Raw genomic sequence first — 26622 nt, 5'->3', positions numbered from 1 at the left:
ACTTGACAGTTTTCCAACTCAACATCTTTCTCAAGGACCTGGGAGCCAATCCTTTGAAATGTAATCACCAAAAAGAGTCCCTGATTGATCTTCTAGTCTCTGTGGAGGACAGGAGCCTAACTTAAACGTTGCCAGTCAGCAAACAGAGGTGGGTGGCCTAATCACATTGACCAATCTCCCCTCAACATCCTCCAGTACTTTTCCATAAGCTCATCCTCTGCTTAAAACTCTCCTGCCTTTTGCTTCAGTGATGTTGAGTTCAATCTCTCTCCCCCTACTGCAAGAGTCTTGTATAAAGATTTGCCAGTTTAACTTCTCTAATGAAATTTTTTATACATATACCCCTTACACCACTGTATCTAGTTTACTTATAGTTTAAGTTTCCCCACTCATACCCAAAAGAAAGGAGAGGAGAGCAACATGTTCCAACCCTGAACTTCTCACTCTTTACTCTGCACCTCCAAGACCCAATGACTTCAAAATCTGCTTGCATGTGGATGATCGCTAAATTTCCATCTCTTGAGCCTTCCACATCCTATCCATTTATTCCACAGTCATTATTGAACATCAGAAAGACTAATTTTCTCCTGCTTAAATATATCCTCTTTTTAAATTTGTAGGTTCTTTGTGAGTAATGTAATAAACATTATATAAAAAGTAAAGAAAGAGTGGTGCCTGGCTGGCTCAGTCAGTAGAACATGAAACTCTTTATCTCAGGGTTGTAAGTTCGAGCCCGATGTTGAGTGTAGAGATTACTTTAAAAAAAAAAAGTAGAGAAAGATATATCTTTGCAACTATACCTAAAACTATATTTATTTTCATATATAAGAAATTTCTTGGAATTATGCTATTTATACACTCTGCTTCTTCAAAGCCAATGACCTCTTATGCTGTAACTTTTTTAAAACTTGGTCTCACTTTCAAAGATGTACACCTCCATATTTAAGCCTGATTCCTACTTTAAAACTCATCTTTGTCAGGAGATTAATGGAATCACTAGAAGTCAAATTTTGTGCTCTAAAAATAACAGAATGTACCACTGTCTTTGAAAAGACTCTTCATAAAATGAAAAATAGAGGTTTGTATTCTATTTTAACAAAGTTAGTTAACCATTGTCAACAAAAGCCATGGATGACTACTTCAACCTCTCAGTATTTTAACAAATTAAGCAGACAGAAATGCTATCAGAGGAATTGTACTCTGCAAATCAATACTTTTAAATAATGATTATTTTGCTTAAAATAAACTGAAAAGGCAGCAGCTTTCATTGAGAACAATGGCTCATTTTATAACATGTGAGATGATTCAATTCCACCTGGCACTCTTATAGCCAGGTTACTTTACAAAGTTGGTGTTCAAGGGGGTTTCCTATAAAAGCTATACATCTTAAACTATAAAAATCCCTGGCATTTCTGGAGACCAAAGTCTACACAAATCTTCACATGCAACGTAGCCAGGCTTACTGTAAATCTGTCCTGGGTTAGTTTCCAGGCTGGTGAAATGGATAAACCAGATCTGGGCTCTACTTCCACCCATCTCTACTGATGGCTGCACTCCCTCTCATGCCCTTCATTTCACTCTCATGCCAATATCAGCACCACACAAATTCTATAATTGCCTCTGGAATTCCATACCAGAGCAATACTGACTCCACCATTTGGGAGATCCTGAAACAACCTCATGGAATTGAGTTAAAGTCTTAAAGCCAAGAATCATAACTTACAAATAAGACCCACATTGCCCAATAATTCCACATGTGAAAATACCTATGTAGTAATAATATGAAGAGGTTTAACCATAGTTCTGGAAATGAATACAAAAAAAAAGAAATGAATATAAATTTCTAACCAGTTTTGTTTAGTGATACTTCTCTAAAGAAATATTACATTTCTCAGACCTCATTAATATGAAGTTTTCTTCTGACATCACCTTAAATCTTACCTTATTTTTAAAAACAAGCTGAACAGGAATTTTAAGAACATCATTTATAATTTCCCCATCATCTTCAATATAATACACAATAATACAGGCTTTTGGAGCCCAAGAATTTTCTGGTGTTAAAGAGAAGATTGTTGAATTTTGCTTGCCTACAGCCACCAACTGTCCCCTGGATACTACCTGAAAAGAAGAGTAGAAGACTTTCATTTTATGCCAAAGCTAATAAGAATCCCAACTACAGCTACAATCATCATAATTTCAACTATACACACAAATTGTTTACTTAAACCAACTTCAAAGCCTTTTTGAATGCAAGGAAACCTCCCTGTCCAACACAGAGAGTATAAGCCAGGAAACAGAAAAGGTTAAGATATAGAAATACTGATTGAGACAACAGTAGCTTCACAGTCATGAATCTATTTTTTGAGAGGAAGGAATACAGAGCACCACTGGAGAGTCAGATTAGCAAAATTTAAGCTATGGGTAGCAATTTTTTTTTGTTTTTCTCATACTTTATAATTTTCTATAATAAACTGAGATGGATTATCTCACAGAAATTTAAATTTTAAACATAATGCAAGATTTAATTATCCATCTTAAGTTGGAAATGTAAATGTAACTGAAGGAAGAAAAAAAATTGATTGCAATATAAATAGGGCAGCCTAAAGGATTTAAGACTGAATTTTTAAAATTAGTGAGTTTAGATATAAGGTAGATATCATTTGAAATGATCCCATAGAAGATAATAAATTTAGATTCTATAAGGGATTACCATATAGCTTAACTCCTTCAATCGCTTGTTGCCACTAACCACCAACTCAAAAGGTGATCCCACCTAGAAAAAAAATCTTAATTAATAAACACACATTAATTGCAAAAGAGTACATTATATTGTAATCATAAGTTATTGTAAGCATTACCTTTATATTTTCATCTCTTGTCTTTAGCTGGATGTATGTTTTACTGGGAGACTTAAACATACCATGAACTGCCATGCTACTCACACTATTAAGAAAAAAGGCCTATAACAAAAAAAAAAGGGAGCAAATAAATTTTCATCTTCAGTAACATTTTGAGAAAGGATACTATCTGTTGAATAATTTCTGAAAGGCAAATTCACTTTCACTTTTTTTCTTGCAGAAAAAATGTGCTCCTGAGACATTGGATTTTCACTGTATAGCTTATATTATATAAAGAAAGTGACAGCTTTAAAACACAGAAGAGGGTCTGTATCACCATAATCTAAGAAGAAAAAGCATAGTCCTAACTTATTTCATAAATGAAAGTATAGTATCAGGAAACACCACAAGAAGAGAGAACAAAATGAGAAAGGACTCCTTTCCTTCTCTCCACAACATAGAGTTCATTTACAACCAACCTATGTATCTACCAATAGTCAGAGTAAACCTCAAAGGACCAAACCTGTTGGAGGGCTAAGTAATGAAAAGAAAGGTAGCAGGAATGGCTGGGGTGTCTCAGATGAGCCACTCTGGGAAAGAACCCAGCAAAGGAGTATAGGTTTTAAAAAATATTTTCCTCTTTCATTTCAGCTTCTACAAAATACACCTTCAAATGATTGAAAACCAACCTAGACTGGGAATCTCAAGAGTTTCTTCACATCTTCAGAATACTACACTTCAGTGTGCTCTCCAAAATGAATTTACAAGGAAGCATTTGGTCTATCCATCAGCCACTGTTACTAAGTTACTTTTAACACTTTCCTCCATTTTTTAAAATATAAACACGTGTCTACTTCTTACGTCCTGTGCATTCTGACCTCTATCAGGATTAGTGCCTACCCCGAGATTACAATTTTAATAATGTTGTTGCGATAACATAATGATGAGAAACAGATGGTACCTTCAACTGTAGCTCACTGGAATCATCCAGGATTGGGAATTCAATCTTAAAGATTCCATTTTGGGGAACAGTATAATTTATGACCTGGACAGATTCTATTTCCTGCTTTCTACTGTCCCATCTGCTCCAGTACTCGGAAGAATTTTTCTGTGTCACTATTATAACTACATTATTTCTTCTCTCTTCAAAAGTCAGTCGATTGCCATCAGCACGGGTTACCTTCACCTAATTGTCAAAATACAACATTTTAAAAACAGGTAACAAGAAAAGCAAAGGATTTAAGTTCAGATGAATCCAGTTCCCATCTGTGCTATTTCCATTAAACTGAACTCTGAAAAACTATTGGTATCACCCTGACTTCCAGATGAATCAGTCTCACACTAGGATTCTGACACCACTGACCATTTGCTTCTTGATATTATATGGCTTCTCTTGCTCCTATGGCTCCATAATCACCTTTTTTATTCCAAAGCCCTCATTCTGCATCCTCATAGTATCCTTTTTAGGTTCCCCCTTCCTCTCCCTAAATGTGGGAATTTGTCAAGGCCAAATTATCAGTTATCTGGGCTTCTCTTTTTCTCAAAGGTCTCAGCACTCCTACTAGTTTCCTTACCTTGCTCTGGAGCTCATACTCAACACCCAATTTCTGTTTGCAGGAAACTTCTACTTATGTATCCTTCTCAAACCAAATTCAGTACATCTATAACTGAGCAACCATCTCGCCTCACCCATTTTTGCTAACAGCACAATTCTGCCAGACTTCTCATCTCTCAGTTTCCCTTCCCTCTTCCCACCTCTCAAATCCAATACACACCAAGTCTTGTATTTCTCTCTTGCATCCTCTCCACTTGAATGTCCACCCCCTCAAGGTTCCTCGCCACCTCATGCCTGAGCTGCAGCCATCTTCCTGCACACACCCCGATCCATCTCCCTGGAATGCTGCTTTCACCATACCCCTCCCACATTCATAAGGCTCCTAGGCTTTTCACTGCTTAAAGTACAAAGTTCAAAACCATGCATATACCATTTAGGATCCTCTAGACTCTGCACACTTTGCCTTCGGTTTACTCTTTCACCACTACCAGACAAACTTCCTGCTACAATTGGACTGATCCAGGAAATGCACCTGAATTTGACAAGCAGGGCTCTTGCCTTGTGTCTCAGCTCATCTTGCTCCCCATCTCCCACCCCCACAGAAAACACTTAAAACCCACTGATCTTGGCACCTGTGTGGCTCAATTGGTTAAGCATCTGACTCTTGGTTTCAGCTCAAGTCATGATCTCAGAGTCACAGGATTGAGAACCAAGTCAGGCTCACACTCATTGTGGAGTCTGCTTGGGATTCTTTATTCCTTTCTCTCCCTCCACTCTGCTCTCTCTCTCTCTCTCTCAAATAAATGAATAAAATCTTTGAAAAAAATAAAATAAAATATCCTACTGATCTTTTAACAAATAGCTTAAATCTTCCACTTCCATAAAGCAACCTTTAATGACCCTCTCATCACTCTTCCAAAGCCAGCTCTTCCTCCCAGACTCTCATTGTTTCACTACTCACTTGGAAGCTATCATTTGCAGCCTCAAGGGTTTTGTTCTTACCTTCTCAAACTAAATTATATGATCATTGAAATCAGAAACTATCTAAAACTTCTCTTGATCCATTCAACAAGAAATGATACCCCCTTTCTTTAAACCAGAGGTCAGCAAACTATGGCAGGCAGGAAGGCCAAATTCAGTTTTCCTGTAAATACAGTTTTATTGGAACATAGCCACCGTCGCTTGGTTACAAAGTAGTTAAGGCTGCTTTCATGCTACAATGGCAACGTTGGATAGTTGTCACAGAAACCATATTCCCACGAAGCTAAAAATATTTACTATCTAGTCCTTTGCAGAAAAAGTTTGCCAACCCCTGGTTTAAATCACTACAGAAGTGTATGCATAACAGTAACCTTATCCTGCCTTAAGTCATACTTGTGTGTATATTTTCTTGTCACCATCACAAAAACTGTAAATCCAGGGTAGAGACTGGGTTCTTCTTAGCTCTGTAAGCCCTACCCAGCAACTTGCCTTGCATATTGTCAAAATTCACTCCATAAGTGTTAACTCAAAAAAAAAAAAAAGAGTAGATTTGTTGATAATTTTTTAATGCAATATCTTTGCTAGAACTAAAATTAGTCATTATGAAAATCAAACTGAACTGAAATTTTTTTACTAACATCTAATTCTTCCAAGTAATTTATAAAAGCTCCAATGTAGCAATCTAAATCTAATTTAAATTCCTCATTAAATAAATTTTGAGGAAAATACTTTTGTTCGAGACTTTTTTTTTAAGAAAACTTAAAGTTTATTTGGGAACAATTCCGTATACTTCATATATCTAAAGGGGAAAAGTAATCTATCCACTCTGGGCTTAATTTTTTTTGAAAGCACTGAAAATATTATCTGCTGTTTCATTAAACTAAACTTGCTGCTTTAGATCATTAATAAACATGCCAACTTACGGTGGCTGTGAAGTTGAGAGATGGCTTCAAGACAGTAGCATAATCAAAAAATTCAATGATGTAGTCATGTTGCTTGAAAAACACATTAGAACTTGCATTTCTTGAGATACCTGTTTTGGAAATTGCACCATTTAGAAGCCAAACGCAAAAGCTTATTCACCAAATTTCTCTATCTAAGCTACTTCCTCAAGGAATTAATGGGGCACAGAAGCCTCATTCCCACACTGGCTTGGTCATAAAGAGAACCATACAGTTCTACTGCATCTTCCATGGACCCCTTCTAAGCACCATTACTATTTCTAAGCACCATCCACAACATGGACACTGCAGATTAAAGCCTCTCACTGAATCATCTTTGGGTCTTTTGAGGTTTGGGGAAAGTCGTTGAGAACAACAGAAAGATCCCAGCAATTAACCTTTATGTTAATATTGAAAGAGAAAACTGTCCATGAGCAAACAAGAGCTCAGAAGATGTTAAATGATTAAAAAAAAACAGAAAGTGGTTAGTCAGCTGCAAAGTGGTTAGTTAGGCCTTTCCCTGTAGTTTTCAGGTTGAAAAGAAAGCAGAAATGGAGAAAATTACAAACGCCTACCACATGAGGTTAAAGCACAGACTATCATAGAAAATAGGTATTCCTCCAAAACATTTGAAATTAAAATTAGGAAAGAAAAGAAGTATCCCCTTTATAATGAAAACATTCTGCAGGTGACACTAATTAATAGTCATGACAATTTCAGAATTAAGTAGCATCTTTAGAAAGGCTTCCAACGGAACGTACTCATTATAATAAGGAAGAAGAGAGAGCAGCACCATATAAATAGCTTTACCTTCACTTCAAAGTCTACAAACCTGTAAGTGATTCTGTCACTGTGGCTAAAATTTCTACTGGCCCAGGGGAGGACAGATACATGTGTTCAGAAAGACCTTCTGAAAAATCCATTACTTTTTTCATCTCTTCATCATTAAAAGAGAAGTTTGCAGATCCATTTATCTGTTTTGTTTAAGATAATTCAATTTTATTCTTCACTTTAGCAATTCAAATTTTAAAAATAAAATTCAAACTAAGTCACAAAAATATAATGGCTCTGGAGTACAAAATGGGTAGATTCCCATTTGTCCAATTCTAGAAAATTCTTGGTTTTCTTACACTCAATTATTTGTTAATTCAGTATGAAATCTTATTTCTAGTAAAAGTATACTTATAGTGTTTTCCGATTAGAAGTTATAAGATCTCTGTAAAAGTTACCTTAAAATTTTTTGTAATATTTCTCTTCATGCCCCAAAAGGATAAAGGTAAAAATGTAAGTGTTACATCTCCTTTCACTGGCTTCCCATATGTATACCTGAAAAACAATAAATGGGGTCTTTTTACAGTTTTTACTTGATATTATTAACATAGCACATGAAAATATTACTTTCAAAAAAAGAAAATATTACTTTCAATAGCATACTGGCAATCCAACTTAAAAGAATTATATTTTTAAAAATACTCTCACTGCAAATTTTTTAAACTAAGCATATCTTGGAATATCCTTAATAAATGGTGATCCTTAAAATTAAGTCTCCAAAATGAGAAGACTTTTAACTACAATACTTTAAAACAGTTCATAATACATACTTTACCTCTAACCATTTTAGAGATCCAGAGGAAAATCTGATCATAATTGCAAGTGCAGTTTCCTGTCCAAAGATATTTCAAGTTACGAAAATGTTTTATTCCTAGAAATCAAGACTGGCCCATTAACTGCATGCCCAGGACACTTTGTAGCTTTTGAGCATTTTTTTTTTCAAAGATTTTATTTATTAAAAAAAAAGATTTTATTTATTTATTCATGAAAGACACAGAGACATAGGCAGAGGGTGAAATAGGCTCCCCGTGGGGAGACCAATGTGGGACTCAATCCCAGGATCCCAGGATCACAACCTGAACTGAAGGCAGATGCTCAACCACTGAGCCACCTAGGTGCCCCTTTTGAACACTTTTAAATGGTAGTTAAAATTCTAATCACTAAGGCCCATTGTTGCATGTTCCAATATTAACCAGAAAATTTTATTAAACCAAACACACCATGGCACCAAATGTGCTCATGGCTTGGACTTGTGCAGAAAAATGTAAAAGAAGAGTATTTTTTATCCAAAGTACCAAAATTTATCTTCTTGAATCAAATATCATCTCTACTGCTTTACATTCTATGTATTCATTTTATCCCTCTTCATTGCTGGGAAAATCTCTTCATGTGAAAAAAGAGTGGCAATTTTGGTAAACCATTTTACTGCCAGAAAGCCTTTTTTAAAGGTGTTTCCTGGGTTCCTTCCATCTCTTTTGTGTAATAAATACTCAGCCAAATGTGGAAGTCAATTTTTCTTTGCACTCTATAAATCTAACAGTAAACTCCTATTTCCTGAATCCATTAGTTGAACACAGAAACAGCCCCTCATCTGGATCAACTCAACTCAAAAGCCAATGATAAAATATAGCATGTTCCAAATTAAGGAGAATAAACCAAATACATTTTCAAATGCATTGCCTTCCAAATGAAAACAGTAATGTTAGAGGAAACCCTGGTCATCAACTCCAGCACCAAATTTATTCATTCAAAAGAGAGTCCTCAAAACTTAACAGTTCTTGTATCTTGTTAAAGATTAAATAAATGCATTAGGATACCAGAACATTATATTTTAAAAGAGTTCTATCACATGATAGGACAGGGGGCTTGAAAATCCAGACATAATTTAAAGTATTCTCAGAAACAAATATTTTTTATTTTGGTTTAAATGTGAAGCAGATTTAGCTTTCTTTGCCTCAAGCTGATTATAATAATTATGAAACAAGGATACTGACAGTTATTGTCCTAAATAAATCTGGAAGCATTTTGAATAAACTAATGATTCAGAAAATTATAGTTTGACAACATTTTAAAAAGCAAATCAAATATATGCTAGGGTAGTATCATTAACAAAACAAAGATTTTTATTTAAACAGCCATAGCACAAAAGGTTTACAAAATGATACTTAAAAAGTTGAACCTATCAGCATAATTCATGTTTTTCCCACCTTTTTTCCATGTCATTTCCAAGGTACAAGTGTCTCAATTCATCAAATAATAAATACATTAAGTAAACTTTAGCTTAAAAAATATTTTTTCAATTTTACTATCTGCAGGGATGCATGGGTGGCTCAGCAGTTGAGCATCTGCCTTTGGTTTAAAGTGCAATCCTGGGGTTCGGGATCAATTCCCACGTTAGGCTCCTTGCAGGGAGCCTGCTTCTCCCTCTGCCTATGTCTCTGCCTCTCTCTGTGTGTCTCTCATGAATAAATAAAATCTTTTTTAAAAATAAAACATAAATAAACAAGTTTTACTGTCTGCAGAATATATAGAAAGAACTAGATGTGTGCTATGTTATTTTCTTACAATCCTCTAGAACTCTCCATGGTTAGTGGAAAACAGTCTATTATTTATTTTAATGAGGTGGGAATAGTGAGCAGATGTTCACATCAAAATAAACAAACAAACGCCAATTTTTATTCATCTCAGCTAAAGATTTCAAACCAAAAAGAGACTGTTAACCTTCTCTGGGAAATTTCCAGCAATGCTCTTCACATTAACTATGCCTTGATAGATTATCACTTCATCATCATTTCCATCTTTTCTGGGTCACAGTATTTCTAGAATAGGTCTATGCCAATTTTTATAGACTGATAGAAAACTCTGCTGGTCAAAAAGATTTCCTTAATCTGTTGTGATGATATAAAGTATATTCTCAATGTGAATGTAAACAAGTCCCCCGCGATCACATAAGCCAATTCCTTGCAACAACCTCATAATTTACATCTCCTACAGGCTCTGCTTCTTCAGTGGAACCTTGATTGACACACATACTAAGGAAAATGATGCCAGTACAACATGCTGAATACTAAAGAAATACCAGGGGCCATAGTAATAGTAATGGTCATGCTGTTCTCAGCCATTAGTATTTCAAAGAGGCTCTACAAATGAGAATCTGGGCGAAACTCCAAGGATTCTTTTTTTTTTTTAATATTTTATTTATTTATTCATGATAGACAGACAGAGAGAAAGAGAGAGAGAGAGAGAGGCAGAAACACAGGCAGAGGGAGAAGCAGGCTCCATGCAGGGAGCCCGACGTGGGACTCGATCCCGGGACTTCAGGACCGCGCCCTGGGCCAAAGGCAGGCTAAACCGCTGAGCCACCCAGGGATCCCCATCAAGGATTCTTTTTATTATTATCATTTATTTAATCTAATTGGCCCTATTAAGCAATTCGTGACTCATTGGCAGCATCCCATCTAGCAAGTAAAGAGATGCTCCTGTAAGAGTTCTCACTGGGCTTGCAGAAAGGAGCGTGTCAGGGGATCCACACCCCCGCACACAAAAGTTGTATAGAAAACTTTCTGGCAAGTGACCAGAGCCTAAGAATAACTGTTTTAACTGAGTGTAGTGAATCCCTAGCCCAGCCCTGAACACCAAAAACAGAAGCAAAGAAGGTATCCACATTCTCCCTAATCCATAAGGTCACTGATGGTTTGTGTGGATTTGCACTCACTGTTTCATAAACTCTAGTCAAAGAACTCAAAATATAACCCAGACAGAATCTTTAGCCTTTAGCTAAGATCAAAGGGAGGATAATAATTATGCAAAATGCAGGCATCTGTGTGTTTTCTAAACTACAAATCCACCCACGGTACCCAAATTCATGTTGGAAGCCACCCCTTAGTTGAACACAGCAGAAAACTAAGTTTGTATATAAACTGTAGACACATTTTTGCCTTTGTGTTGTAGGATTTTCACATGGTTTTTTTTTTGTTTTTTTGTTTTTTTTTTTTTTCCAAATAAAATCTGAACCAGGAGTCCTCAGAACATCTCGCCTGTGGGCTGCTTCCACGAGGAGACTCATTGCCCATCACTTGTCATTGCCACAAACCCTCACCAAGAGAGGGATATGGTGATGAGAAAGCAGTGACAGGGAGTCCAGTGTTTATCAGCTATTACAAATAAATTCTGAAACTAAATAAATTTCAGAAAGCAAAACACAACTATTCACGCATCAAAAATGAAAGCTACATAAGATTAGTACCAGAATAACTCCAGCCTACATTTTTGAGAACTGCTAGTCTAGGACTCTCAGGATGCTTTTTACCACAGCAAAGTGAAATGCTATGCTGTCCGAGCCAATGGCTCAAAATCATGGGAGCCATGATACCTCTACCATACAGATGTGTTGGAATCTCTCTGTGTACATCTGCTGAAATAATGAGGGCTATGAACTACTCACTCATTTGCTAATTGCCATAAGATAACCAAATTCCTCCCCCAAGGTTCAACCTCCATTACTGCCAGAAAAAAAAAATTAAGATTGAAGAAAAGGTAAGTACCCTTGATCCATGTCAGCTATATAAGGAATAAAGATATGAGTTTTTTTTAAATCTGGAACAATCTATAATGTAAATCCCCTGGCTAATCTCAGAAAGATACTTGTCTGTGGGAAATATTTCAGGACTGGATGAGCTTAGAAGCAGGCAGATGGGTGCAAAGACCTTTATGGATATGTCCATGCTTAATTATTTATTACAGATATTTGTTTTCTGCCAATTGGGATATTTTAATAAGAAGAACATGGTGCTAATATTCTGGAGTATATAGTGAGCTCTTTGTCAATTTTATAACAGTACGTAGCCATAAAAACAAATGAATACTTACTTTGCTATTACAGTACCATTTAAGCTCCTAGAGTTCAAAGAACAATATAATGGTGTCTGCAAAGTAACTTCAAATTTTGGCAATACTGGAAAAGAAAAGTAAGGGTAAATATCTTAAAGAATCTATTTTACTATCACTTTTAGTTTAACAAAATAAAGACTGAATTATTCTAATGAAGTCGACAATTGGTACTATTTGAACTTAGACTCCTTAGAATCCAAATACATAGTAACACACAGATGAAAAGCACTTCATTTCATCTAAAATGAAAACCCTTAGGAGGCTGGCGACTAGACAATGATAGTGTGGGCCAGTTGCTATGAACACTTGTGTCAGTGGAAGCTTCTCATTGGTAGAACCTACATGTATCCAGAACCCTAGCTGCTAAGGCATCTGAATGCTGGGAGACCAGGGATCATCCATTGGTGCCACCTTACTGCTTGTTAAAATACTTGCCCATCATGTGGTAAATAATTGCTTCTAGAGCACTCCTTTCCCTAGGACATTCTCCAACTTGGTTACTAAAAGTACATCCTAGGGCCCCAAGACTCTCCCTCTGCATGGTGCCATGTATGCAGTCATACAGAATCCTTATTCTTTGAGACAATCAAAGGTGAATCTGGAGATAGTCAAATGTAATGGATTGCTATGAAGGGAAAGTTGTGTAGCAGGATTTCTAAGTTAGTCACTAAGATATAGCTACAAAGTAATGATGCTTTTCCTCATGTGACAGTGATTCCTGAAGTCAATCCCAAAGTTAAAAGCCCCTACACTTTGGTCAGCTTTATATAATTAAGATATGAAACATTTTATAAATATGAACACTATGTAATATAAAGCATACCACCAGAGTAAAAAATTTTGTATCTTTCTAGTCTATAGAAATTTTTTTCTCAAACTTCACTAGCTAAAGAAATAGATCAGTCCAATTACAAAGCATCTCACCATTCAATTAACAGAAATATATAGAAGGCCAATAGGTAAACAATATAAATCAGACCTCCAACTCCAAACCAGGCCAAAGGCCCTTAGTATGTTAAGACTCTCCTAGACAAATCTAGGATCAGAGGGCCAAAAAAGCCAAATGATCCACTCAGAGGTAGGATTTCCTTAGAGCAAAGAATTCAAATGTGCCTTCTTCAAACATCATAGGCTAACAATGAATTCCCTACCTCCACTATAATGAATTCAATAATATATAACAACCCAGAACCACCTCTATGTGAAATGAAAATAAAATAAATAAATTAAATAAATAAAATAAAATAGCCTATAAAAACCTTGGCGACCTCTGACCCCTGATTTCTTCTTTTAGAACAGCACTGTCCAAAAGAAATAAAATATGAGCCACGTGCAATTTCAAATTGTGGCAATAGCCACATTTAAAAAGCAAAAAGAAGCATGTGGAATTAATTTTTGTAATAATTTATTTGGTGCCATATACCTAAAATATTATTATTTCAACATGTACTCAATATAAAAAATTACTATTAATGAGCTATTTTTCTTTTTTTTTTTTTACTAAGTCTTCAAAATCTGATCTTTTAACCCACTCAGAGTACATTTCCACTTGGACTAGCCACACTTCAAGCACTCAATAGCCACATGTAATAAGTGACCCCTCCCCAATTTGAACAACACAGTTCCAGATCAGGGGTCAGTAAATGATAACTGACATGAACTAAGAATAGCATTTACATTTTTAGTCTGTTGGGGGAAAAAAAATCAAAGAATATTTCATGACATAAAAATTAAAGAAAACTTTAATTTCCATGTCTTTAAATAAAATTTCACTGGATCATAGCCACATTCACTTACACATTGTCTATGGTTGCTTCCTGCTACAACAGCTAAGTTGAGTAGTTATGACAGAGACATATGGCCCACTGAGCCTAAAATAGTACTAACTGGCCCTTTCTAGGAAAAAAATTTTGCTGATTCCTGTTCTAGTGGATCATGAGACTTAGAAGTAACAGTGCTGGGGCTCCTGGGTGGCTCAAGTCAGTTAAGCATCTGCCTTCTGCTCAGGTCATGATCCCAGGATCCTGGGATCAAGCCTGGCATTGGGCTCCCGGCTCAACAGGGAGGCTGCTACTCTCTCTGCCTCTACCCCTCCCCCTGCCTGTAGTCAGTCTCTCTCTCTCTCTCTTTTTCTCTCTCTCTCTCATAAATAAATTTCTTTTAAAAAGTGACAGTGCTGGATGAGTTATGTGGAACCTGAGCCACAAAGTTGTGGCACTACTTTCCAAAATTACTACTGCCTGAATGAGATACAATGTCAAAAAGTGACACAAATCAAATGAAAAAGCTCATTTGTAGCCTCAAAATAGCCCCCCAAATTATATAAGAGTGAGATCCTATACTAACAGATGAGTTCCTATCCTCAGCTTTCCTCCCTCTCCATCTACCAACAAAGTAATTGAGCCACGTGGTCTTTATCTATGCATGTACAACTGTTCTATAAATGTGACACCTGCAAGAAGAGGATTAAACCAAGTTAAACAAACTGTCTTTACCAAAGCCTACCAAATGAAAAATATGGGAAATAACTAATGTTATGTTAAAAAATAACAAAGACGTAAATATGTTAAGAGCACAACAAAGTAGAAAAACAAAAAAATCATGCATAAGAAAGACCACATAATAGGACTCTAGGGATCGGTTTCCTTTTTTTTTTTCTCACAATAACCATCTATATCTTTTACAAAGGAAAAAATATGTTTAGGCCTGTAAGAAATACCAGGATTTTACCTTCACTAGGATTTTTACTTTAAATAACATATCACTTGGAAATCTCTCTTATCTCTGTGGAAAGTTTCAAATATTTTTTCTTTCAAAATAAATTGAAGAACTCTTACCATATTCTGAAACCTGAAATGATTGATAATATGTCTGGTCCTATTGGGAGGAAGGAAAAAAGATAAAATTTTTTCTTTCAAAATAAATTGAAGAACTCTTACCATATTCTGAAACCTGAAATGATTGATAATATGTCTGGTCCTATTGGGAGGAAGGAAAAAAGATAAAACATAAAAGAGTTCTTATTTAATTATTTCGCTTGCTTACTTACCTACATAAAAAGATTTAGAAAATTATTTTTAATTGCATTTATAATGATTCAATGAGAAGAACAGTTCATTTTAACTTGTGGAAGTTTATTTTTAGTCACCTGCAACATGAAGCCTATGAGATTTCATGAGTTTTTCTTGTCAATTCACTAATACAGAAAGGTGATCTGTCTCTATATTTCACTGCAGGTCATTTGAACAAACTGCTTATTTTGACTTTAAACGTTTGTGAAATGAAAATTAAATTAAATTAAATTACACATTCTAGGAATTTATGAAGCAAGAATAACACATGTCAAACCATGACTTCAAACTTGTTTTAAATTTCACTCTCAAAAAAAACAATGGAGAAAATAAAGTTACACATAATTCAAGTATTTATACATAATCAAAAATATAAAATCATCATGGACTAACATCTTTTACCTTCCAAAGTCCTTGAATTACTTTCTTGTGCAAACCTTCAAATAATACATTCTACTCTATTTTAACAAATATTATTATTTCCTTTTCTAAGATCAACAAGAAAATATGTGGCCTATTATTATGTCACTTTTCCTAATTTCCTATATTTCTGCCCACTCTAAATCCATAAGTAACATATTAAATAGAATCTCTTCAAAATAGCTAAGTAGCTCCACCATTAAAATTTGCATTCTAAATCTGATTCTCTGTTTATCAAAGCAAATACACAGATGCAGCTACAAATTAGGTTCTTTTTTTTTTAATCAACCTTGGTTAATCCAAAGCAACTGTACAAGTTGTTTTTTAATCCTAAAAGAAGGATAGAGTTCATTTCAAAGTTTAAAACAAATGTAACTATTTATATGCTAACAAAATAATTGCTTAAAACTTAGCCTCGATGATGTCATTTAAAGTAGATCCCAAAGAAATTGTGTTGATCAAGGCCTTAAGCATCACATTTGTGGCTTCTATCTTAAATTGTTTTCATATCCTATATAGGAATGTTACAATTACATGTATTCGGTTCATTTACAAATTCTAATTTGTCATCTGCAGAAATCAGATCAAGAAGGTAATCTACCCGTATTGCCTCTTTTACTTATAAACACAAGAATGCTGGTCATGAAATCAGTTTTGGCTTTATTACTGAGGCTAGCACAGGTGAGGCTATGTAATAAGCAAATTTAAAACAATGATGATGTTTCTCCCAAGTTAAATTCATATTGCAAATTCTCAGTAAGTACTACATGCAAAACACCATATGAGGCTCTGTAAAGATAAATTAGTCTTCAACATAGGAAGGTCAGTCAAGAGATGGAAACAAACATAGTAAACAGCAATAATGCAAGACTGACAGTGTCCTGCAGTTTTATGCACTGTGTTTCAGCTCCTACTCTCCCCTATGCTTATCCTACTCATACTTCCATCTCTACTCATCTTCTAAGACTTAACTCAAATATTACTGCTTCCCTGAATCCCCAATCCAAAAGCAATCTTGGCACTCTAAGCTTCTATGCTCTATAGTTCCTTCTGTCCCTTTTTACACCATAAATATTTAGGTATGTAATTTATCTTGCTGCAAGTTCTTTGAGCACCATGTCCATGTTGGATCATTTTTTTATCCCTCATAGCTTATTCTTCAAGGTGCCAACCTAAGAATGTCTAATACCAAAAAAAGTGCTTAATAAATATGTCTTAGATTAAGTAAATAGAACTAGCTTTGACAAATGTAGGAAATGAACTGATTTGTTTGGGCCTACTTTAAATAGCCTTGAAACCAAGTTTTAGGCACTTATTTGTTAAACACATAAGTAGTTACATTAACTATATTTGAAATGAATTCTCTTCTTCTGTCTCCTATATTATTCATCATCTCTGATAATTCCTGGATTTTCCATCTCCCCTGTTTACTATCTCCTCCTTCATTCAGTCTATGCTGAAATGTTGGCCCTACCCACCCTGAACCTGATGCTCTTCCCATTCTTCAGACTCTTAAGTGAGTTCATCAACTCTCACGGTTTTAATTGCCATCTCTATACTAAAAACACTTAAATCTATATCCTTGGCCCATACCTCAGCCCAGAGATTCAGACTTAAGTCCACTTTCTGGATGTCTCCCCTCGAATGTCCTACAGAAGTTATTGGACTTCTTTAACTGGATTTAGCCTCCTCCAGGGAACTTTTCTTATTTCCCTCCCATAATAACTTTTATATAACTCAATTGTTTCACTTAACACAATATGTTATAATTATCTGCTTTGTATCCATCTAAATCACTGGGTGCTGAGCACCTAATTCAGCATGCTTTCAATGTTTGTTAAATAAATGTATGTAAAAATGAATGAACAAATAGATTCTTGTCCCCAGGCTTGTTCTTACAGGGCTCCTCAGATTAACCTCAATTACTATACAGTGTCTCCTGCCAGAAATTGAAATAACCTTCTCATAAGAAGAATCAGACAACCCTGAAGAGACACGGCCATTTGTCAAATGGCCCACAGAGTAACCTTAACTCTCTGTCCTGTATTTGGAAGGAATATAAATGCCAAGGAGTGGAAGAAGCCAACAGCATGGAAAAGTGGAGGGAAAAAAGTAAAAGAGTGCTTCTTTTTACCGTCATTTTAAATTGTTCCAATAAATCACAAAACCATTTTGTAACTGAGCGCTGACAGGGTGCTTTGTACTGGATGATGTTTTCCCAGGGTGTTTATAAGTGGTGAAATGCAAATCAAGAAATAAATTATTTTACTATCCAAGGGTTTTCAAAAGCAGAAATGAGTTTTGTAATTTTCAACATATTATCCATCAGGCAATCAGGCCATACCAATTTCCACAATGAGTTCAGTCATTTTTATTAAATATTTTTACAAAACATATAATCAGGAATGGTAGAAGATATTGAAATACTTGAAACTATTAATAATTCAGAGAATCAGTAGTAACTTATGTCATATAACCATAAAAACACTGAGTACTTTCATAAGTCTAGAACAGGTATTTGCAAAATTTTTCTATGAAGAATCGATAGTAAATATTTTAGGCTTTGCAAACCTATAATGGCCCCTGTTGTAACTATTCAACTCTGCCTTGAGACCACAGGTAAATAAATGAGACTATATTCCAATAAAACTTTATTTACAAAAACAGATGTTGGGCTAGATTTGGCCTTTAGGCCAAGATTTGCTGAACCCTGATCTAAAAAAATAAAATGTACCTCCAAATTGTTCTATGTTAACTCTAGATGAACTAAATTGACTAACCTTAACTAAAAACATGAGAAGAAAGAAAAAGAAAAAGAAAAGCACAATCTCATTTACTAAAAATGTTCCTTCAGTTCCACAGAAACAATCTGCCTCAAAATGAGTTTTCATGATTATTCTAGCTCATCAAATACAATTTGTACTCATTCACTCTGCCAACAACTGGAGAGGAAGGCTGACCTGAAAGAGTAAATATTTCAGCAGTATGTCTTCAAAGAAAACACCTTTCCAGGTGCAAGAATACATAACTCATCAACATCTTCTGAGTGCTGCTTTTCTCAAGTGGTTGCTCTTCCATGGTGAAAGTGCTCCCTTACAAAACCTGCTCTTAGCATATACATTCACTCTTTATTTGTATGAGATATCAGCCTGTCTCGGGGATCCCTGGGTGGCTCAGCGGTTGGGCGTCTGCCTCCAGCCCAGGGCGTGACCCTGGAGACCCAGGATTGAGACCCACGTCGGGCTCCCTGCGTGGAGCCTACTTCTCCCTCTGCCTGCGTCTCTGCCTCTCTCTCTGTGACTCTCATGAATAAATAAAAACATTAAAAATAAAAAAAATAAAATAAGCCTGTCTCAATTAGACTTCCTAAACAAATTCCAAAGGAGAAATGGAAAAGAAGAACCAGGACGTATTCTCAGTAATCTCTGTAATTTCTTTCTTCCCCTTATCCCTAAATCAATAGTTCATTGTGACAGTATATGTTACAAACATCAACCAAATGAAAGAGAAAATACCAGTAAAAGTAAATTTCTTTCACTAGTCCTAAAAAATATGCTATGACTGGATGCAAATTAAAGACATGTGAATTGCCACAAACATCTATTCCAGTCACAGAATTTCTCTTCTCTAACCATGAAGCCATCCAGCTCTTGAGAGAATTTCTATTTTTAATAAACTTAAAGGAATATGGCATGCTACATGATCACTTAAAAAAGATATATATATATAAAATATATATATATATTAAATGCAGGTCAGCTTCTTTTAACTCTTATTTCTGAAGTAAAAAGAAATGCCAGAAACACAACTAAGGTGCTGGGTGGATTTTTGTTTGCACATTTATGTTCATTAATGATCATTTCAATTTCCCAAAAGTCTGCTTCAGCTTTGATCTCCAATGTCTGGATTTAATTCGTATTTAAAGATGAATAAAGGTGCTGAACTTCTTAAATCCATACATAACAAACATAGAATTATTTCGGACTCAGTTTTGGCTCTATCCCCCAAGACAATAGATGCCAACTACATCCACATTCCCAAGCCAGGTGCAAGTCTAGCACACAGGACTTACAAAGGAGGTTTCCAAAAACTAGTTTTGTAACCCTTAACCAACACAGTCAAAATGGAAATAAGCTAGAAAGGAATTTTAGGAGACAGCTTTTGATGTGCTTTCACACATCAGTGGCTGTAGGCAGGCACCTGACATGCCCGAACAATCTAAGAGCAAAATAATGGTATTGGGCAGCTGTGCAGAGAGCTAAGCTAAGACACAGTGCTGCATTGGGAGTGGTCTGTGCCTACTGAGTTGCAAGAAGCAAAGAAAGCATTTTCCCTCAACTAGATATGCAAAAAAGAGAGAGCCAGCATGGGGCTATCTTCTATCTTGATCAAAAATAGCCTCCAGAGGAGGAGCAGCTCTGGAGGGGGAGGCTGGAGGTATACTGTAGATGCCCAGAAGCTGAAGACAAAATTATAAGCTGTCAGAAGAAGAGACAGATTCAAAAGCATCAAAGACACTGAATGTGAAACCTCCCAGCAATGGGTAGGGGTCTTTCAAAGAGCCCACAAAAAGTTTTATGAAGGAAAGCTGTTAGTTTTAAGTGCCTGCCAAGCCCAGAGAGCTCTAGTGCTGGATGACGACAGTATTACATTAACCATATTGTTTTCAACTTTTTATTTAAATTCTAGTTAACATATAGTGTAATGTTGGTTCCAGGAGTAGAATTTAATGAATCATTACTTACATATAACACCCAGTGCTCACCACAAGTGCCCTCCTTAATACCCATCACCCATTTAGCCCATCTCCCAGCCACCTCTCTCCATCGGTTTGTTAAAAGTTTCTTGTAGTTTGTTTCCCTCTTTCTTCTCCACCCCCTTTCCTATATGTTCATCTGTTTTATCTCTTAAATTCCACATATGAGTGAAATCAGTTGGTATGTCTTTCTCTGACTTATCTCACTTAGCATAATACACTCTAGTTCCATCCACATCATTGCAAATATTAAGATTTCATTCTTTTTGATGGCTAATATTCCTTTTTTTTTTTTTTTGATGGCTAATATTCCAATGTGTGTGTGTGTGTGTGTGTGTGTGTGTGTGTGTAACACATCTTCCATATTCATTCATCAGTAGATGGACACTTAGGCTCTTTCCATAGTTTGTCTATCGTTGATAATGCTGCTATAAATATGGGGTGCACATATACTTTTGAATCTGTATTTTTGTATCTTTAGGGTAAATACCACATAGTGCAATTGCAAGATTTAGGGTAGTTCTATTTTTAACTTTTTGAGGAACCTCCATACTGTTCTCCAGAGTGGCTGCACCAGCTTGCATTCCCATCAACAATGTAAGAGGGTTCCCCTTTTTCCACATCCTCACTAATATCTGTTGTTAATTTTAGCCATTCTGACTGGTCTAAGGTGGTATCATATTGTGGTTTTGATTAGCACTTCCCTAATGATGAGTGATATTGAGCATCCTTTCATGTGTTGTTAGCCATTTGGATGTCTTCTTTGGAAAAATGTCTATTCATGTCTTCTGCCCATTTCTTGATTGGATTATTCAGTTTTTGGGTGTTAAGTTTAATAAATTCTTTATAGATTTTGCACACTAACTCTATCAGATATGTCATTTGCAAGTATCTTCTCCCATTCTGTAGGCTGACTTTTAGTTTTGTTGATTGCTTCCTTCACTGTACAGAAGCTTTCTGTTTTGATGAAGTCCCAATAGTTCACTTTTGCTTTTGTTTCCCTTGTCTCTGGAGACATATTCAATAAGAAGTTGCTCCAACTGAGGTCAAAGAGGTTGCTGCCTGTGTTCTCCCCTAGGATTTTGATGGTTTTCTGTCTCACATTTAGGTCTTTCATCCATTTTGAATTTATTGTATATGGTGTAAGAAAGTGGTCCAGTTTCATCTACTTGCATGTAGCTGTCCAGTTTTCCCAACACCATTTATTGAAGAGACTGTCCTTTTACCACTGGATAATCTTTCCTGCTTTGTCTCAAACTAGTTGACCATATAGTGTGAGTCCACTCCTGGGTTTTCTATTCTGATTTATTTGATCTATATGTCTGTTTTTGTGCTAGCACCACACTGTCTTAATGACTACAGCTTTGTAATATAGCTTGAAGTCCAGAATCATGATACCTCCAGCTTTGTTTTTCTTTTTCAGGATTGCTTTGGTTGGGGTCTTTTATGGTTCCATACAAATTTTAAGATTGTTTGTTCCAGCTCTGTGAAAAAAATGCTAGTAGTATGTTGATAGGGATTGTACTAAATGTATAGATTGCTTTGGGTAGGATAGACATTTTAACAACGTCTTTTCTTCCAATCCATAAACATGGAATGTCTTTCCATGTCTTTATGTCCTCTTCAATTTCTTTCATAAGTGACATTGAATGATATTAAATTGCTGTTTTCGTAGGATACATATTGGCAAAGTCCCTATACATCAAGTTTATCCCTTGCCTCTCTTCCCTCTGACAGATTCAATCCTGGAATTGTTGACCACAGCTTAGTAAGTCAGAGAGAGGCAGCCAGACGAGAGAAGACCCAAGCTGGGAGAAGACAGCACTTGACTTTATTGGACTGGACATATTAGTTTTTGAACACAGACTCTTCTTTGTGTGTAACATAACCAAAAATGACAGAATCTTTTATTACCAAAAAATAACCAGGAGAATGGTGGGATGTGTCCTACATTTCAACCAAGTAATAGGGAAGACTTGGTCCCAAAGAACAGGACTAAATAGCAAAAGAATAATAGTGTGGTTTTCATATTGTACCTTTCAGTTATACATGCTCAACCTCACAGTCACACACAAATAACTGGGCACACCAAACTGGCCAACTGTTCATGTTAAAAAAGGCTGAGGATGCAGAGGATATTGACAATTCTGACTCATATCTTCCCACTGGAAGGTAATTATTAGATTTCTCCACTGATCCACAAATGTCCACTTTTCCATAATACAAATGAAATCATATGGTATTTTTGCTGCTGTACTCACAACATACTATATTAATTCTCTCCTTTTTATAAATAAAAGTCTTAAATGAACTGTCTATACTCTTTATTGCCCCTGCCACCTGGACTCTGCCTCTACCATGTCACTGCCCTGGAAGACGGCTCAGTAAGTGGTGGTTGCTTGCCTCTGCAAATTGCCCTTGCTTGGCATCTCTCTCAGGCCTGGCTCTCCTGGAAGCCTCTGCAGCACCTAACACTGTGGCCACCCTCTCTGAATCCCTTCTCCTATGTGCCTGCACTCTCTTGGTTCTCTCATTCCAAACCTGACTGCTCGTTCTCTGTTGCTTTGAGTGGCTCCTCTGTTTAGCTGCTAAATGTTGTGATTTCCCTCTGATCAGCCTGCCTGTCTCTCTCCCCTAAACCAAGCTCCTGGCCCTGATTTCTCTTGTAATGGATGATTCTCCCAGAGACACACTTGAGAGCCCAAAGTCACATTGTCAAAAGGTAAAATGAAGCACATTAAAAATGTTAAGGTTTATGTGAATGAAAATCAGTTGGAATTGGGCAGTCCTAAACTGCTAGTGGTCAGGCATGCTCTACCAACAAGAGCTCAGGAAGAAACTTTTATTGGCAGAAGCAAAGTAAGGAAATTGCTGAATGGTTGTAACTTAAAGCCTAGTTGGCTGTTTGTGACTGGTTATTCCTAGCATTTTGATTTCATAACCCTGAGACATTTACAGACTTACATTTTGGTTTGTTTAGGATGTCCGCCATGGCAATAGAGCCACATTAGTCTGATGCCCTTTCTTAATTAATTTAACCTTTTACTCCTTTCTCCCTTTCACAATCCAAGCATCCCCTAAACCTGATGAATCTTCCTTTAAAGTGTCTCTTAAATTTACCCATTCCTCTTTTGTTTGTGCTGCTCCCCTAAAGCACCCCCCTACTACCTTCAGACTAGACTATTATAACCTAACACAGAAGGTGGGCTGTATTTGCTAAGCACTGATACTAACCTCGTGGCTGTCTCCCTGACTTCAGTTCCTCTCCTTTTAATCCCCCACATGTTATGATCTCCCTAAAATTCTATTGCAATCATGTCATACTACAGAAATCAACAAGACAACAAACATCAGTGACTTTTTTTTCATCCAGGGGTTTATCATAAGCACGTCATTCTGTCTACTGAATAACGTTTTGCTGTTTTTACATTAAGTATGCATTACTTTTATAATCAGAGTAAAATAAAATAATTTTTATATCTTTTATAATGACATTCACATATAATTTCTGCTTTCCTTCTCCTCAGAAGCCTTATATGAAATTTATAAAATTAACATTCAAAGTAAAATAAAAGTTTTTAGAGCCCACTTTTCATTTTAGTAAAATGAAATCTAAAACATTAGCCTGATATCCAGTATGTTCCACAGCTGAACCCACAAACTCTTCCAACATTCTCTTTGACTATTACTGTCTGTAGGACTCCACTCCAGGCAAGTGCCTGTTCCCAACTCTACTGCTGTCACCTAGATCTAAACCCCATTCCACCCACCATGGTCCCCATCTGAGTTCTACAGTGCCCTCTACCTTCATCTAGTTGAAGCATGGAATTTTAAACTTATGAAGAGGCTTACAAGTCCTCTGACCCAAGTGCCTTATTTTATAGCTGAGGACACAGATCCAGAGCTAACACAATTTATCCTGAGTCCCTGGGGTACAGCATAAGCCCCACATCAAGTAACTCTCAATCTAATGCTCTTTGCATTTATTACATAAAGTCTTCCCTGACTGTAAGATCCTTGAAAGTAGAGTCTATGTCTTACCATCTTTAGATGTCTCCTGTGTTTCTTCCCACCTAACATACATAGAAAAATTCCGTATTTTTAGTTTTATTCAGATTCCTACTAATTTTGCTATGCTTAGCCCTAATACCTACAGAACAGTAGTTGTGTAATACCCTTTTTCCCACTTTCATTTTTACTATAAAATTAACAAAGGACTTAAAAATTAACAAGAAATCACAGTGAAAATATCATCCATAAAAGTGTCAGTGGATGTATATTGACCTACTTGGAGAAATGAGGGGTGTGCAAAAGAACGGAAATGTTTGTTAACATTCACATTGCCCTTTCCTTTCCTGTTTAGAGTCTAAACATCTGTAGCCTACATGGCAGTTGCAACATATTTCTCTAAGGGTTTTCAACCCAGACATCAGGATCAACTTTGGTAGATTCAATAAGCAGATATGCCCAGTTTCCACCCCAGAGCTACTGAATCAGAGTTAACATAACTGCAGCCCAAGGAGAACAAATGCATTCATTCATCCATCCTTCAACAGAGAAGTACTGTAAGTGCACTTAGCATTGTGCTAAGTGATGGAGATACACTTTCCCAGGCTGAGGCTTTTAATCCTGTGGAAACAATCTATTTATCAAACAATCTCACACATAAGTATGTAACTACAGACAATGATAAAAGCTGTGAATTAAATTCATAGAGAATTATAAATTCTGAAGATGAGGCTGGCAAAGTAGTCAGATGAGGCAGGACCTTGTGTAGGCCATGGTGAAATATATGAATTTTATTCTGAGGGCAATGGAAAGCCTGTGGAGAGTTTTAAGCTGAGCAATAACATGACCCAATTTAATGTTTAGATTACTTTCACTACTGTGTAGTGACTGCAAGAGGGAAAAGAGCAAACTTAGGGATATGCATTAAGAGGCACTGTAAATGTATACAGAAAATATGAGGATGGCTTGGATAAAAAGGTAGAGGTAGAAATAGAAAAGGAGAAGTAGATGGATTTGAAATATATTTAAGGGCACCATCTATGGGAATCAGTAAAGGTCTGGATAAGGGTGATGAGAGAGCATGAGATGTCAAGAAAATTCCAAGATTGCCAGCTTGCACAACTGGATGGAGCAGTTCAATAAGCTAGAGAATGCTGGAGAAGAGCCAGATATGGTGAGGAAAGATGATGAGAAAAATGATATTGGACATGAGGACTTTGGGAAGCCTTTAAAACATCCAAGTAGAGATGTTAAGAAGACAAATGATTATAAAGGTCTGGAACACAACAAATGAGATAAGGAGAAGAATCCAGACTAGCAAACTAGTAGAAAGAAACCTAAGTGCTAAATTGGAGTGAGCTGAGGAAAATGGGAGGCACAGAGATTAGACAACCTTGTTTTCAAAGGATTGGCTAGAATGGAAAAGACAAAAAAAGTGAAGTTACTGGCAGGGAAACTAGTGTGACTCTTTCTCTCTCTCTCCCTCTCTCTCCCCTTAATCATGTGAGAGACTTGAACATACTAGATTTTGTGGAAAGATCCAGGAGAGAGAGAGATCCAGATTGAAGATCTGGATCAACCACATGCATACTCCTAAGAAGTTTCTCCCTTTGCAGTATAAATGCTAAGCTGCACAAAAGACAAGTTAATAACAAACAAACAAAAAACAAAGCAAAACAAAAACAACCAAAAATAAAATAAATTTAAAAAGAGAGAGACAAACTGGTTTCCTCAGGAAAAAGTGTGACTTAGAAGCATACTCTTTTTAAAACAAACAAACAGGGGATCCCCGGGTGGCTCAGTGATTTGGCGCCTGCCTTCAGCCCAGGGCGTGATCCTGGAATCCCGGGGTCAAGTCCCACATCGGGTTCCCTGCATGGAGCCTGCTTCTCCCTCTGCCTGTGTCTCTGCCTCTCTCTCTGTCTCTCTCTCTCTCTCTCTCTCTCTCTGTGTGTGTGTGTCTCTCATGAGTAAATAAATAAAATCTTTAAAAAAAAATAAAAATAAAACCATCAAAAATCATTCACTTAACCCTCTCTGTTCCTACTGAAAATGGAAAAAATAAAAGTTTTTTAAGTTATGCCACATGACTACCTTTCTTGGGCACCTATCTCAAGCAAGAGGAAAAAGCAGAAGGGTAGCTAGTACTTTGCATTGAATAGGAAAGTCACCCCTGAGGCAAAATATTCCATTTCTTTCTCATTTATCCTTTTCTCACTGCACCCAGGGACACAGTACTCATTCTAGTGACCCACCCTGGGACCTAGGGCTGCCACTAGCAGAGTCCATTGAGCTGTGATTTTCCAAAACTCCCTCTATGCCACTGAAAACT

At 36.4% G+C, this 26622-nt stretch overlaps 1 protein-coding gene across 4 annotated transcripts in view; it reads right to left on the bottom strand.

Annotated features, from left to right (window-relative positions):
- Window positions 1-26622, bottom strand: part of CD109 (CD109 molecule) — a 130419-nt gene that overhangs the window by 57019 nt on the left and 46778 nt on the right. For 3 of the 4 annotated variants that reach the window (XR_005367920.1, XM_038554538.1, XM_038554537.1), the window contains exons 6-14: window positions 14975-15014; window positions 12015-12099; window positions 7544-7640; window positions 7147-7288; window positions 6297-6406; window positions 3799-4023; window positions 2859-2960; window positions 2711-2773; window positions 1942-2118 (exon numbers count right to left, since the gene is read on the bottom strand). Coding sequence is in view for 3 of the 4 variants with exons in the window: in XM_038554538.1 (XP_038410466.1) it covers window positions 1942-2118; window positions 2711-2773; window positions 2859-2960; window positions 3799-4023; window positions 6297-6406; window positions 7147-7288; window positions 7544-7640; window positions 12015-12099; window positions 14975-15014 (1041 nt within the window). In the remaining variant the exon portion in view is untranslated. Of the gene's footprint in view, window positions 1-1941; window positions 2119-2710; window positions 2774-2858; window positions 2961-3798; window positions 4024-6296; window positions 6407-7146; window positions 7289-7543; window positions 7641-12014; window positions 12100-14872; window positions 14920-14974; window positions 15015-26622 lie in introns of those variants that run through there. The other variant, XM_038554539.1, reaches the window with a different exon arrangement.

The sequence above is a fragment of the Canis lupus genome, chromosome 12, assembly GCF_011100685.1.
Source record: "Canis lupus familiaris isolate Mischka breed German Shepherd chromosome 12, alternate assembly UU_Cfam_GSD_1.0, whole genome shotgun sequence".
Classification (NCBI taxonomy): Eukaryota; Metazoa; Chordata; class Mammalia; order Carnivora; family Canidae; genus Canis; species Canis lupus.
The sequence above is the reverse complement of the archived record's forward strand: the minus strand, read 5'-3'. Positions and strand labels throughout refer to the sequence as shown.